A 13100-nucleotide genomic window follows, 5' to 3' on the forward strand; every position below is an offset into this window, starting at 1 on the left:
GAGGTCCTGGGGCTGCTTAGAATGTACCTAGTAAGCAGCTGGACCTTTGCTCCTAATGGGTTGAGGACAAAACAAAACAAAACAAAAAAAACACCCTTCTCTCAGCTCTTGGAAGCTCTCCTCTCATCTCCACATGACCTCACTGAAGGAAGCTTCATCTCCTGTGAGTGAGCAAAGCCTGTTCTTCTTTCAAAGCAAGAGAACGGTCGCTATGCCGTCTGTCCATCCAACCCAACCACCATCTTACCAAGATCACCCCTTTCCTTGCTCTGCCCCATTTCGAGCCGTAACCACACCTGCCCTCAACAGAACCATTTCCCTCAAGTCTTCCAATTTTGTATCATTTATCCTGCCCTACAACTGCCTGGAAACTGAAGAGGGGGAAGGGTCTCAAAAGATTAAACGTACACATTTAACACGTATCCTTTGCCAAGATATCTGGTGTTCGAATTCAATAGAATGTTCTGACGGTTTTTTAATAATAAAGTATTTTTAATAATAAATAAGATCTTATCCCCTTCTCACCTTAAGCTGGTCGGTGTCACTGCAGGAACTGTCTGAGGAGACAGACATGCTTTTGTCCCTCAATCCTAGCCATCGGCCAAGTCAAGCCTTCGAGTCACTGATTCACCTCCATCTCCTAGTTTCTCAGTATCTTGCCTGATTTCCAAAGAAAGCTTTGCAGTTAGATTACACTGAGTATAAATGACCAAAATGCCTCCCATCAGGTTCTCTTCCTTACAGGACTCTGCTTTGCAATACCAGTTTCTCCCTTTTGAAATCCCGTTAGCTGCCCATTACTTTTGCCCATGTCACTGCATTAGAAGGCACGTATATTTAAGGTTAAGTGTTTTTTTAAACTTCTCAGCTAAAGATGGACTCCCAAAGTCATGTAAACTAACAAGAGAGACCAGGATAACAAGGGTTTGGGAGGAAGGGGTATTAGAAGCGGTCTGATTTTTCTTTTATGTGTGATCCAAATATTGGAGCAAAAAGATATAAAGATTCATTTATGTACAGATTTCTTAAGTGGAAAAAAATGATTACAAATGACCCAGGATAGTTCTGAACCGACTCAAGAACGGTTCCTGCTTTTACCTGGGAAAAGAGACTTCCAAGAAGGTGGGAGAAATGGATAGCCTATGTTCTTTCTTCCCTCGGGAAGATAGCGGAACAGAAAACACACATTCTGTTTATTTCAGGGATAAAGGTGAGCCTCTGACTTGGAGAACAGGAAGGAATAACAGAGCCAAAGGAGCTGGAAACCTCCACCCTTTACGTGATATGAATGACGGGAGCTAAGAATGAGGGGGTTTGTGTTTTCTTAAGAAGTAAACGAGAGAGATTCATATCAGTGCACATCTTTCTAATACGTTTCCAGAGAACGAACAGCAATTTAGGCCAACGCAATACGCAATCTACAAAGCCTGGGTTTAAAATGCTAAGCAAATCTTGGGCGGTAAAAACAATCTTCAAAATTAAGGAGCTTGATAGTTAGCATGTGCTTTGAGCTTTAAGATTGTAAGACTTTATATTCCATGTTTATTGATATGATCTGGGACCAAAAAAAAAAAAAAAAAAAAAAAGAACCAGTAAGTGATAAGCCCTGATTAAAAAAAAAAAAAAAAAAGCCGTTCTGAACCTTAAACACAGGGTTTGATGCTATGTCTGTAAGATAAAACGCAAAGAGCTCTTGCGAACCCAGGGAGTACATTTAAGAACAATCAGCCGGTCCAACCTTTACCAGTATGGTCTCTCTGAGGCCAATTCTCCATTGAAATCAATAGAACTGAATTTAGAGAAATGCTCCCAAGCAAGTTTCAAAAATCTCAAAGTATTGATACCAAGGGAGCAATGAGGTAAAGAGTTGGTTATTCAGCATCAATCAGAATTTGGAATGATAAAGGCCAAGCCAACCCCCTGTCTTCCTGCATAAATCCATTGGATGCACCTACGCTACATTACACCAGAGTGGTCCGTGTCTGTCTGCTTTTCCGTGAAATCTAACTTGCCATTTTTCGAATCTAACTGTCTGCTCAGTTTGTGCCTCTGTATGTTTTCAAGTGCTGGTTTTTCTTTCTTAACTTACATGTGCTAATACTTCAGATTACCTGGACTGTCATTTCCCACCAAGGGAGGGGGATGTTTGCGTATTATATAGAAGTAGTTGTGAAATTGTGGTAGTGTAAAATTCATTCCCAGGGGAATCAAGACTCAGGGCTTTGCAGAATGAAGAGGTGGGGAGAAAGTATTTCAGACCCTCTTTGGGTAAAGAAAGGACAGCTTCATAATCCCGTCTGCCAAATTCATGCAGATTTGCGAAAGCATTTTTATTTTTTTTAAGGCTGCCTGCTCTAGGGGCACCTGGCTGGCTCCGTTGGCATAACATGTAACTCTTGATCTCAGGGCTGTGAGTGCAAGCCCTGTACTGGGCATAGAGACTACTTAAACAAATAAGACTTAAAAATTAAAGAAAACAAAAGCTGGCCCAGTCCATAACCATGCCAAATATTGCGGGAATGTCCTCTTTTTCCATGAACGTTTGCCAAAATAGTCTTTTCCCCACTCTTCCTTGGTAAACCTGACAGCCAGCAATCATTTTACACCTTACACACACTGGAAGGAAACAAGCCCGTTTTCAAGGCTTGGTATAAGTTTCCACGGAAAGGTGTTTCCCAAACAGCTGAAATCTGATGGTGAACGTCAGCTTGTGAAAAATACACTTTTTCAGAAGAGCAGATCTAATACGTGCGCTTAAACTATTATTTTAACTAAAAGTCATCTTTAGGGTGGCATGGATGAAAACTTAGCCTTACAGTAGTGGCTCAGGGCATAAGAAATAGAGACAGCATTTTCAGGTTGTCAGGTGGCGCCCCCCCCCATGGAGCCAAGCTTCTCTGATTTACTCAGGGGATTGAATTATTTGAGTCCCATAGCTTGCCGCATGTTGGTGAGACATGAAACAGAACCTAAGTGTTCAGGCATTACCAATTACCAAGTAAATACCCAAAAGGGGAGGGGAGAATAACAGAAACAAGAGACAGAAGGGGCATTATTTCAATGTCATTCTTGAATTCCTAATCTGAAAGCATCCAAGCGAAGGAAGTCTCCTCCAGAAGGTTTTTGGACATTACCTGTGGTTTATGAGGCACCGTTCACTTTATCTGCTTTCTCCAGAGGAGGCGGATGTGATGAGCACATCACCATGTCTGTCCAGCGCTTTACCGTCTGTCCCTGATGGAGCTCCCGACTCCACTAACCAAATTTCAGGAGCGATCAGCAGAAACCCCATCAACACTGCAGGCTCTGGAAAAGAATCTTTGTGCAATAATCAATCAGCATAGAGAAAAGAGCAGGCTGCCAGGTGGCGGTCAGACCATTGGACCTTGAGAAACAGCCAGGACCTTAGAAGTAATTCTGTCCAAAGTGCATGTTTTCAGAGTGTAAACTGAGGAACAGAGGAAAGAAGTGATCTCCCCAGGGTCACAGAGAGTCAGAGCTAGGGCCACCATGCTAGCCCAGTGCTATTTCCACTGCAGGGTCACACTGCTGGGTGTTCTCTGCATCTGTGACACCTGAGGTCACAGGTGGCCATGGCCATCGGCACAGCGCCTCAGATATGCCCCAATATTTCCAGCCCCTTCAAAATCCACCCAGCACACCTTTATCTCAAGAGGCCAAAATTGTACCCAATTCTACAAATTATATGAAATCGATTGCTTCCTCCCCAAAAGGTTTCCATTCTTCCTAGTAAAAATTGTGAAACTAATTTCCCTTAATTTCTCTGCTTTTTAGGCATAGGTGCTGGTGGGGGAGGGGGCTATGGGGACAGATGCCATCAGTCTTGGAGGCTTTCAGACACATGGTAAAGTAAGCCCTCCCTCCTCCAGATATCACTTTAACAAGGGCATCTGACTTTCCTTAGTTCCAAATCCTCCAATCCTCTTCTCATTTACATCGCCTAATTACACATACAAAACCAACAGGCCGGTAAATACTGGTGGACTCCTCATTGACTTCGATTAGGTGAACATCGCCCCCTTGTGGTCAAACAGAATGCAGGCCAATTCCTTTAAGACTCAAAGCTGAGCAGAACCCAGAACCTCACTGACTCCTTTCTCCTGCTTCAGATCAGATCACATACAAATCACTTGAAAATAATCAACCTTTTTATGAGAAGTGCCTACAAAAAAAGACGCCAGCACCTTCTCTGGTCGTTTATAAACCTAACAGCCCTTTGCGAATAAAATAATTTGCAAAAAAAAAAAAAAAGTTTCACTTGCCCATTTCAGATTTTTATTGAATTTTACCACGATCACTTTCCTGATAAACCCCACTCTTTTGGACAACTCAAAAGAATAATTAGTGCTGCTCACTTCAGGCAATATTGGTGTCTCGTTCTTAGAATTCAAACTGATGTTCACACATAGATTTCTCAAAAGAAAATATATATAGGTGTTAGGCTTGCTGTTACTCATGACTCAAATTTAGAGAATTCTTACAGGATTAAAAATAAGGCACCAATTCATAGAACTTGCTATGATTGTTTTTCAGTAGCATCCCACAAAATAGTTTAGAGATTTTCCTGAACCCTGGGACTCAAGCATTCTATAGAGACCATAGAGGCCATAGAGTTCAACCCCTTTTACAGGGAAGCCTTGAGGGGAAACCAGATGATTCACAAAGGACAGACAAAAAGAAGCTCAGGGTAGTTGATTCACAGCCAGGGCGCTCCGCCCTGCCTGCCTCCCAATGCCCAGGAAAATAACAAGGGTCCTCTGTGGGTCTTCCTTATGGGCACAGAGGAGAGGAGGCAGACCCAGGAGTGTCCCGGCTTTGGGGTTCTTTGACTATTGAAATAACAGCCCTGTCTGTTAGGGACAGCTGACGATCCAGAAACCCAGAGCCTTGTTAACGGGTCCCAGAGAAGTGTTTGCATAACTAATATTTATAAACTAAGTTTTTTTGTTAATGGAAAGGGCAGTCCATGAAAAGTTACTGTCTTAGACTTTCTCAAAGTTCCTTTTGTCTGTTTCTGCCAGACTTTGCACAGAGAAGTCAGACACTTGGTCTTGTCTTGTAGCAGGATTCTCACACACAGTCATGACACTGAGGCTTTTTTAATTTCCAGGAAGCAATTTTATTCTTGCCAGCGCTGCTCAGTGGGCTCGTACCCGAAGAACTGAGCACCGAACGTCACGTGGCATAGTTTTTTATACATTTTCTATTTCTTTGTCTCCCATATATGGTAACACACATAAACATGCAGTCTGATTAAGCAGTCTCAGTTTACAAGGTCAGGAGGGATGTTGTCACGTAGGTGCATAGCCAGGTGAAGTTTTCTTTCCCTTTTTTTTTCCCTCTCTCCTTAGGGAGGGGACCCTACTGCAGTCTGACTGCCCAAGGAGAGTTTGACTTGCCAATTCAGGCAGATTCATGACAGAGTCCTCAGAGGAGATTCCAAAGTCCTGAGAATGGTGGGGACGAGAATAAGACCATCTTTATGAAGATGATGAGCCAAGGTCAAGGATGGGAGGGGTTCTGTAGCTCAAAGTGTGACAGCTTTGCTCAGCTGCCTCATATTGGGTCCCCAAGCCTCCTTGGGGCCCCAAGCCAAGGAGAGGCGGAGATTGCTGGGTGGGGCCAGGAACAGGTTGGGGCACAAGCAAGTCTAAAAAGAAGCAGCAGAATCCGCTGTGCTTAGACTGGTGGGTATATTCTCTCCCTTCATTCCTTCTCGTCCCTACTCCACTGCGAATACCAATGGAGTGATAGACAGATTCCACGTCAGCTGCCTCGGTGATGTGGGGCTGTCCCAAACAGGACACACTCAGACTGTGGCTAGTTAGTTCCCATCCTGACAAGAACACAATACTGAAAACCTGAAACTGACACTTGATCCCAACTACATCATTAATTTCACTGTTTGACTCATTCACATTCTTACCGCCGAACATTCTGAATGCCTACCACACACCAGTCACTTATAAGGCACTGGGGAGACAACAATCAATCAAACAACTAAGGCTTTGGGTTTGACTGGGGGGATATGGCGGGCCACCTCTAACCGTGAACCCCTTCAGATGCATGCTGCTGACCATAGCAAAGCTGAGTGAGCATAACTGAAAACCTACCCTCAGTTTAGCAAAACCATTGAAGCTGACTTCCCAATGACGATGATTATACACGGCGAATTTTCCGACTGCCACGTGAGCCCAACTAAACCTTTGTCACTAGACCAGCGGTTCCACAAACTTTGGTGTATACCAGAATCACCTGGAGAGCAAATAAATCACGTAGAGGCCCATACACTGAAGCAGGACAGCAGCCAAGCCTTTGCACTGTCACCAAGTTTCCCAAGTGATTCTGATACCACCAAAACTGGAGAGCCACCACCGTGGCTATGAGCCACTTCTGTGACTTGGCAGAAATCTCACACAGCATCTGGAGTGGGTCCTCCATTAAGGACAAAAGTAGACAAAGCTTTCATGCCTCTCCGAAATACATCTAAGGAAACTGCACCGGCTCCCTCCACAGTGTGGTACTCCTGCCATTCATGACATCAAGGAAATAAACCAGATGGTGGATTAATCAGTCACACCCTTTAGAACTCTCTGGGCTCTCAGAACTTCCCACAAATGGAATTAATTCTTCCTTGACCTAGCAGATCAAGTATTTTTCCGTAGACCCTATAGAGCACCCTTTTGGTGTAGAAGCCCGTATTGAGTAGATGATGGTCAAAGTTCTTGTGTTTTTGCACCTACATATGCAAGCAGCTAAAACTTACCCCATAAGAAGCACTCTTTGAAAGAAAATATCCAAAAACTCCTTAATTCTGGGAAAATAAACCTTCCCTTAAGAGAATCTCTTCTAACGCCACCAGCGTTTCTCTGAATAACCACAAGGGGGTGCTCCTAAAGGACTTCCTCCTGACATCCATCCGTTCTCCTCTGATGAAGAAGGTGCCAAATTGTTATCATGGCTAATAGAGGTCTTACCAAGGGAGATCTAAACGCTAAGCATAACCCACCTGATGCAGGCCCTGGTGATAACAATCCTCTTCTGGAAGGAGTCTTCATTTAGTGAGTGTAACTCATCAGCATGAGAGTGGGTCAGAGGCAGGGCAGCGCAGGGGTGGGGGTGGGGGGACATGTAGGCAACGAAGTTGATAGCGTCTAGGACTCACAGTGTTTGCCATGTGAAGCCTGTGTTTCTCTCTGCTACACTGGTGTTTTTTTCTCCTCAGCTGAAGACTTGAATAAATATTTTGATTTTCTGTTATTGCCGACGATTACTGCATCTTCTTATTTAACTTATGTCTTCTTTCCAAGCGAGAATATCCAGGTTTCGGTTGGATCTATTTTAAGGTGAATTAATTAACCAGCATAATAATACATTCATATGTTTCTTTTTGAATTATTTTTTTTTACTCTAAAATAGTTACAGAACACATGGCATTGAATCCCTAGTAAACCACGCTGTCTTTTGGATGTGTTCGTGTGTGTGTTTTCCTTCTTCCCTGATAGGGGAACCTGCCCCCAGACTACAGAATCAGCCTGATTGACATCGGACTGGTGATTGAGTACCTGATGGGCGGGGCTTATCGCTGCAATTACACGCGCAAGCGCTTCAGGACGCTCTACCACAATCTCTTTGGCCCCAAGAGGGTGAGTTTTGCAGCAAGTTCCCTTTCTGGACTCCTGGGAGACTAGGACGCACACATTTGGACGCCGAGCAGGGTCTTAGATAGAAGGCAACTGGCCCACCGCCCCCCTCTTCTTTCCTCTGTCATCAAATCCTTCAAACAAAAAAGCAGTTTATCAGTTGATACACTCCTTCCTCTTCTCCACTTGGTCCGATTAAAATAAGAAACTGGCAACTGGGAGAGTGAGCCTTAATGATCAGGGAGTAATAATGAAAGTCAAATTAATCTTCTCTACCTCAGTGGTTTTCAAGGTTTTTGATCTGGGGATCTATGTATACCTTTAAAAAGTGTTGAGGACCCCAAAAAGCTGTTACATATGGGAGTCCTAGCTATGGGTATTATCCTGTTAGAAAGTAAACACTTAAAAATATTTATTCATTGATAGTGAATATTAATTCATTTTAACTGTAAGAAGCCCATTACATGTTAACATAAATAAGGTGTTTATAAAAAATAGCTATTTTCATGATAAGAGTAGCATTGTACATTTTTTGCATATTTCTGTATCTGGCTTAATAGAAGACAGCTAGGTTCTCACACCTACCTTTACATTCAATCTGTTGCCAGACGTTTTGGTTCAAATATACAAAGAAAATCTGACTTCATACAAGTATGTGACAAATATGACAAATATATGCATATATGGGGGGTGAAAAGGAGCATTTTAATAATCTTTACAGATAATTATAGATATTCTTTTTTGAGGTATACATCAAAGCTCAACAAGTGGCAGTTTCTTTTTTTTTTTAATGTATATTTACTTTTTTTTCCCCCTAATGTTTATTTACCTTAGAGAGGGAGAGAGAGACAGAGCTCAAAGCAGGGGAGAGGCAGAGAGAGAGGGAGACACGGAATCTGAAGCAGGCTCCAGGCTCTGATCTTTCAGCACAGAGCCTGACTCTGGGCTCAAACTCACGAACCTTGAGATCATAACCTGACCTGAGGTCGGATGTTTAACCATCTGAGCCATCCATGCACCCCACAAGTGGCTGTTTCTTAAAGATTAGTTGCAACACAAAATCTGAAATAGCTTCAATGAACTTCTCATACTCTGTTACTTTAAAATCCATTGGTTGATATTAAGCTTTGTATGGATCTTGTAACATCAAGGATTGGTCATTGTAAAAAAATGGTTTGCTGAGTCATGCAGATCTTCTCACTGTTGAAGCATTTCATCCAACAGTTTCAAAAACTCACATTCATTAATATCACCTCCAGTCTCGTCAGGAATGTCTTTAACTTCTGAAAAGCTGTCAAGGTCATGGGGGAAAGGATATACAACTGTTCAAAATTTCTCATTTTTTTTTCTAATTTCTACTTGGAAAATTTTTAATTTTGCCATTGGCAACAAATACCGTCAGTGACTTTCCTTGAAACGACAGCCCCACTTCGGCCATTTCCAAAAATATCCGCCACATGTCCAAGACTAAATAAACATAGTTAGTCTGCCAGCCATTCCTTCAAGCAGATAGTCCATGAAACAAGGTGGCCACAAGCCAAGTGACTGCATGTCTGTCCTCAGGACAACCCAGCGTAGCTTTGTATGTGACGGGAGTGCTTCACCGGTACTTGCCATTTCAACCCTCAAACACCGAAAAGACATTTCTTTAGCTTCGAGGGTAGAGATTTAATAAAGTTAATAGTTTTTTTAGGCCTCCTCAAAGGCTTCTTAAGTAAAAACTGGATTTTTGTTTTTAAACTTCAAGTGCATAACAGTGGACTCTAATGACCACTCGTAAAGTTTGGCGCCGCTGCCTTCATTCCTGCCAAAGCGACGGGCAGTTTTATTCTCCGTTCTTTTGCGTCGTTGCAAGTGTTAGCACAATGTCAAAGACAAATACCGTCTTAGCAAAACACCTTTGACTTCACAGAGACCCAGAAAGCATCTCATGGTTCTTGGACCACATTTGGAGTGCTGTTACTCTAGCTAGTGGTTGGCGTGATTCTTATGTTTAATAAAGCTTATCTTCTGATTTTGCAAGTATTTTCTGTGCTACAAGCCCACTTTGAAAACACCAAGAATTAGAACTAGAAAAAAAAAAAAGAATCACACAAATTTCAAACTGGTGGTCACTTTAGAAGCCAAACAGACAGAAGGGGAGAGAGGCAGGGTTCAAGCTGTTCCTGCTTGAGTGGACAAATAAAATTTGGAGGCATGACAAAAGCTATACCCTTACTATTTACTCAAACAACTTTCAGGAGAGCACTCAACCATTCTGTAACACTTAAAACACAGAATGGGAATTCCTGACCCCGAGATGTAATTTTGTGCCTCCACTTGTTAGGTATAAATCAAGTTCTGTAATCCGCTGAGTTGCCTTCTCTCTCCATCTTGGCCTGTGGCTAATTTGCACATTCCCAGCATGACCAATGATGCTACTGTATGTGCTGAGAACTTTCCATGCCACGGAGCACCTTTTGCTACCATCAGCACATGCCCTTGCGGCCCATGCACCCTCGCTCTACTGGAGAGCTGCACAGATGGGTGACATGAAGTGTCTGAACATATATTCTGAGCAGTATTCCAAGTCTCCAGGTTATAGAGGTCTTTCAGCAGTTTGAGAAACATCTCGTGGGTTGCCTGAACATTTCAGGACTCACCCAAGTGCCTGAGATCATGGAGATGTCAGCTACCTAGGATGGTTCTAGGAAGATGGAAGAAATTTTGGTCCATGGAAGACATTATAAATCTGCAGGCTCTACCCTTGGGCAATACCACTGTGCCTCTCTAGATTTCTGATTTTCTGTGATTCACAAAATCACTAAATCCTCCATTCTCCTAGAATTTCCATAAATAGGTTCCTCTTGTAGTGTTTTATTTAGTGAAATGGATAAATGCTATGTGGTACCATAGAGTTGTTCTATTACCTGGTTAAGATATAATAGGATTCTTTTATTACCTCTATAAAGAAAGATCTAACTTTATGTATAACATTTTTTTAAACAGCCCAAAGCCTTGAAACTACTGGGAATGGAGGTAAGTATTTGCCCAAATTATTAATGTCAATTATTTATATATATATGTATATATATTCAATATTCATTAATATATTCATAAATATTCATTCATATATTCTTTATATATTCATTCATATGTATCCATTCATATACTATATATACATATATATAAATAATTGACATATATATACTCATTCAATTGGTAAGGCTCAGTACATGATTCTAAAATAACAAGTGACCTTTTTCCCAGTGTTGAAAGGGCAAGTCACAGTAGCTTTCAAAATTCCACCCTGAGGTTCCATTAGCAAGAAAATAAATCGTTTTTGAAATACTAACTCGAAAACCAAGGAAGCATATAAACTCCAGTAAGTGAAATCTATTCATGGGTGTTTACAAATGGCAACCGATCCAAAGGCGGAAATACTTCACAAACGCACCAAGAGGTAGGTAGAAACTCAAGACAGATTATCTTTCTCAGGTTTTGTTCCTGTGCGTATTGTCCCTTATGCACCTGCAAGTATAGGATGTCCTTGTCCTTTCAGAGAAAAGGGTAGTGCTCTCCATCATGAGGCACAAATAACCTTACATGTAGAAAAAAAAAGTGGACAAAAGTAAAGGAAGGAAGGAAGGGAAATTGCAAAAAGCCATTGAAAAATACTTCTTAAAAATTGAAGCATAACACTGACGTGTTTCCATAGGGCTGATCTTATACACGTATGATAACTTCCTTTAAAGTTAGGCATGAGTGCTTCTGGGAAAGGTGATGGGCCAGGCTAGCTCCTTCTGTATCAATCCCAGAGCAGGGTCCATAGTAGATACACAGCAAATAACTATTGATATATTTAGTTGACTCATTTCTCACTCCACCTCTGTTTCTTTCCCCAAAATGACAGGATGATGTTCCCTTGAGGCGAGGAAGAAAGACAACCAAGAAGCGAGAAGAGGAGGTGGACATTGACCTGGATGACCCTGAGATCAACCACTTCCCTTTCCCTTTCCATGAGCTGATGGTGTGGGCTGTCCTGATGAAGAGGCAGAAGATGGCCCTGTTCTTCTGGCAGCATGGCGAGGAGGCCATGGCCAAGGCCCTGGTCGCCTGTAAGCTCTGCAAAGCCATGGCTCACGAGGCGTCTGAGAATGACATGGTTGACGACATCTCCCAGGAGCTGAACCACAACTCCAGGTGGGCCAGCCCAGCAAATGGGGTGATCAAGAGGTGGAAAGAAGAGGAGGCAGGCCCCAAATACTGGAGGGTCTGAGCTACCCAAGCCATTCTGTGGTGGTCGGGTCCCCTCACTGGCACACACAGAAAGTGGACACCAATAGCTAACATCTATGGCTCACAGTGCTAGATACAGTCCTCACAGATATGCAGATTTTGTTTCAGCCTCTCAAGTGCCTCAAGAGGTACGTCCTCTTATTATGCATATTTTATATTTAAATTTTTTTTCAATGTTTCTTTATTTATTTTGAGAGAGAAAGAGAGAGAACACGAGCAGGGGCGGGGCAGAGAGAGAGGGAGACACAGAATCTGAAGCAGGCTCTAGGCTTTGGGTTGTCAGACAGAACCCGATGTGGGGCTCAAACTCATGAACTGCGAGACCATGATGTGAGTTGAAGGTGGACACTTAACCAGCTAAGCCACCCAGGGGCTCCTATTATGCATATTTTAAAACTGAAGAAAGTGAGACTCGGAGAATTTAGTTAACATGTCCAAGATCACAAGCTTGTGGTTGATAAGGCTCAGCTCTGAACTGAGGTCTCTCATATTTAAGAATTACCACACACCAATCGTTGATTTTTTTTTTTTGGTCTCCCTCCCCTCCCCATAGCCTTGAATTGGGGGACCTTGAGTACCAGGAACATGTCCTGTTTGGCTTACACCCCCAGTTCTAAACACAGTAGCTAGCACATAGTAGATGCTTCATGATGTTGGCTAGATGAACAAATGAACAGACTAGATGCTATAAGCAACACCGAGGCCACACAGTGGCCACCTTTTGCGGCTTGGCTGGTGGGTCCCTGTTTGAATCATCCGAGGCTCCAAGATGGCCAAAGGACAAGACCCCATGTTCTGTCTTTCAGGGACTTCGGCCAGCTGGCGGTGGAGCTCCTAGACCAGTCCTACAAGCAGGACGAACAGCTGGCCATGAAACTGCTGACGTATGAGCTGAAGAACTGGAGCAACGCCACGTGCCTGCAGCTTGCGGTGGCCGCCAAGCACCGCGACTTCATCGCGCACACGTGCAGCCAGATGTTGCTCACCGACATGTGGATGGGCAGGCTCCGGATGCGCAAGAACTCAGGCCTCAAGGTCAGTGCGCCCAGAAGGCCCTGTTGGCCGGGAGGCCCGGAGGGTCGGTTTGGAGCTTTCTGAGCCTGTAGAACTAGGCATGTTCTTATCTCAGGAGGGTGGTTTTAAGACCCAACTGTGACC

At 43.1% G+C, this 13100-nt stretch overlaps 1 protein-coding gene across 8 annotated transcripts in view; it reads left to right on the top strand.

Annotated features, from left to right (window-relative positions):
- TRPM3 (transient receptor potential cation channel subfamily M member 3) overlaps positions 1-13100 on the top strand; it is a 492852-nt gene that overhangs the window by 397891 nt on the left and 81861 nt on the right. For 2 of the 8 annotated variants that reach the window (XM_029920564.1, XM_029920568.1), the window contains 5 exons: positions 7332-7367; positions 7527-7667; positions 10653-10682; positions 11557-11846; positions 12749-12977. In XM_029920564.1, coding sequence (XP_029776424.1) covers positions 7332-7367; positions 7527-7667; positions 10653-10682; positions 11557-11846; positions 12749-12977 — 726 coding nt within the window. The remainder of the gene's footprint in view (positions 1-7331; positions 7368-7526; positions 7668-10652; positions 10683-11556; positions 11847-12748; positions 12978-13100) is intronic. The other 6 variants (XM_029920565.1, XM_029920569.1, XM_029920566.1 and 3 more) reach the window with 3 other exon arrangements.

The sequence above is a fragment of the Suricata suricatta genome, chromosome 13, assembly GCF_006229205.1.
Source record: "Suricata suricatta isolate VVHF042 chromosome 13, meerkat_22Aug2017_6uvM2_HiC, whole genome shotgun sequence".
Lineage (NCBI taxonomy): Eukaryota > Metazoa > Chordata > Mammalia > Carnivora > Herpestidae > Suricata > Suricata suricatta.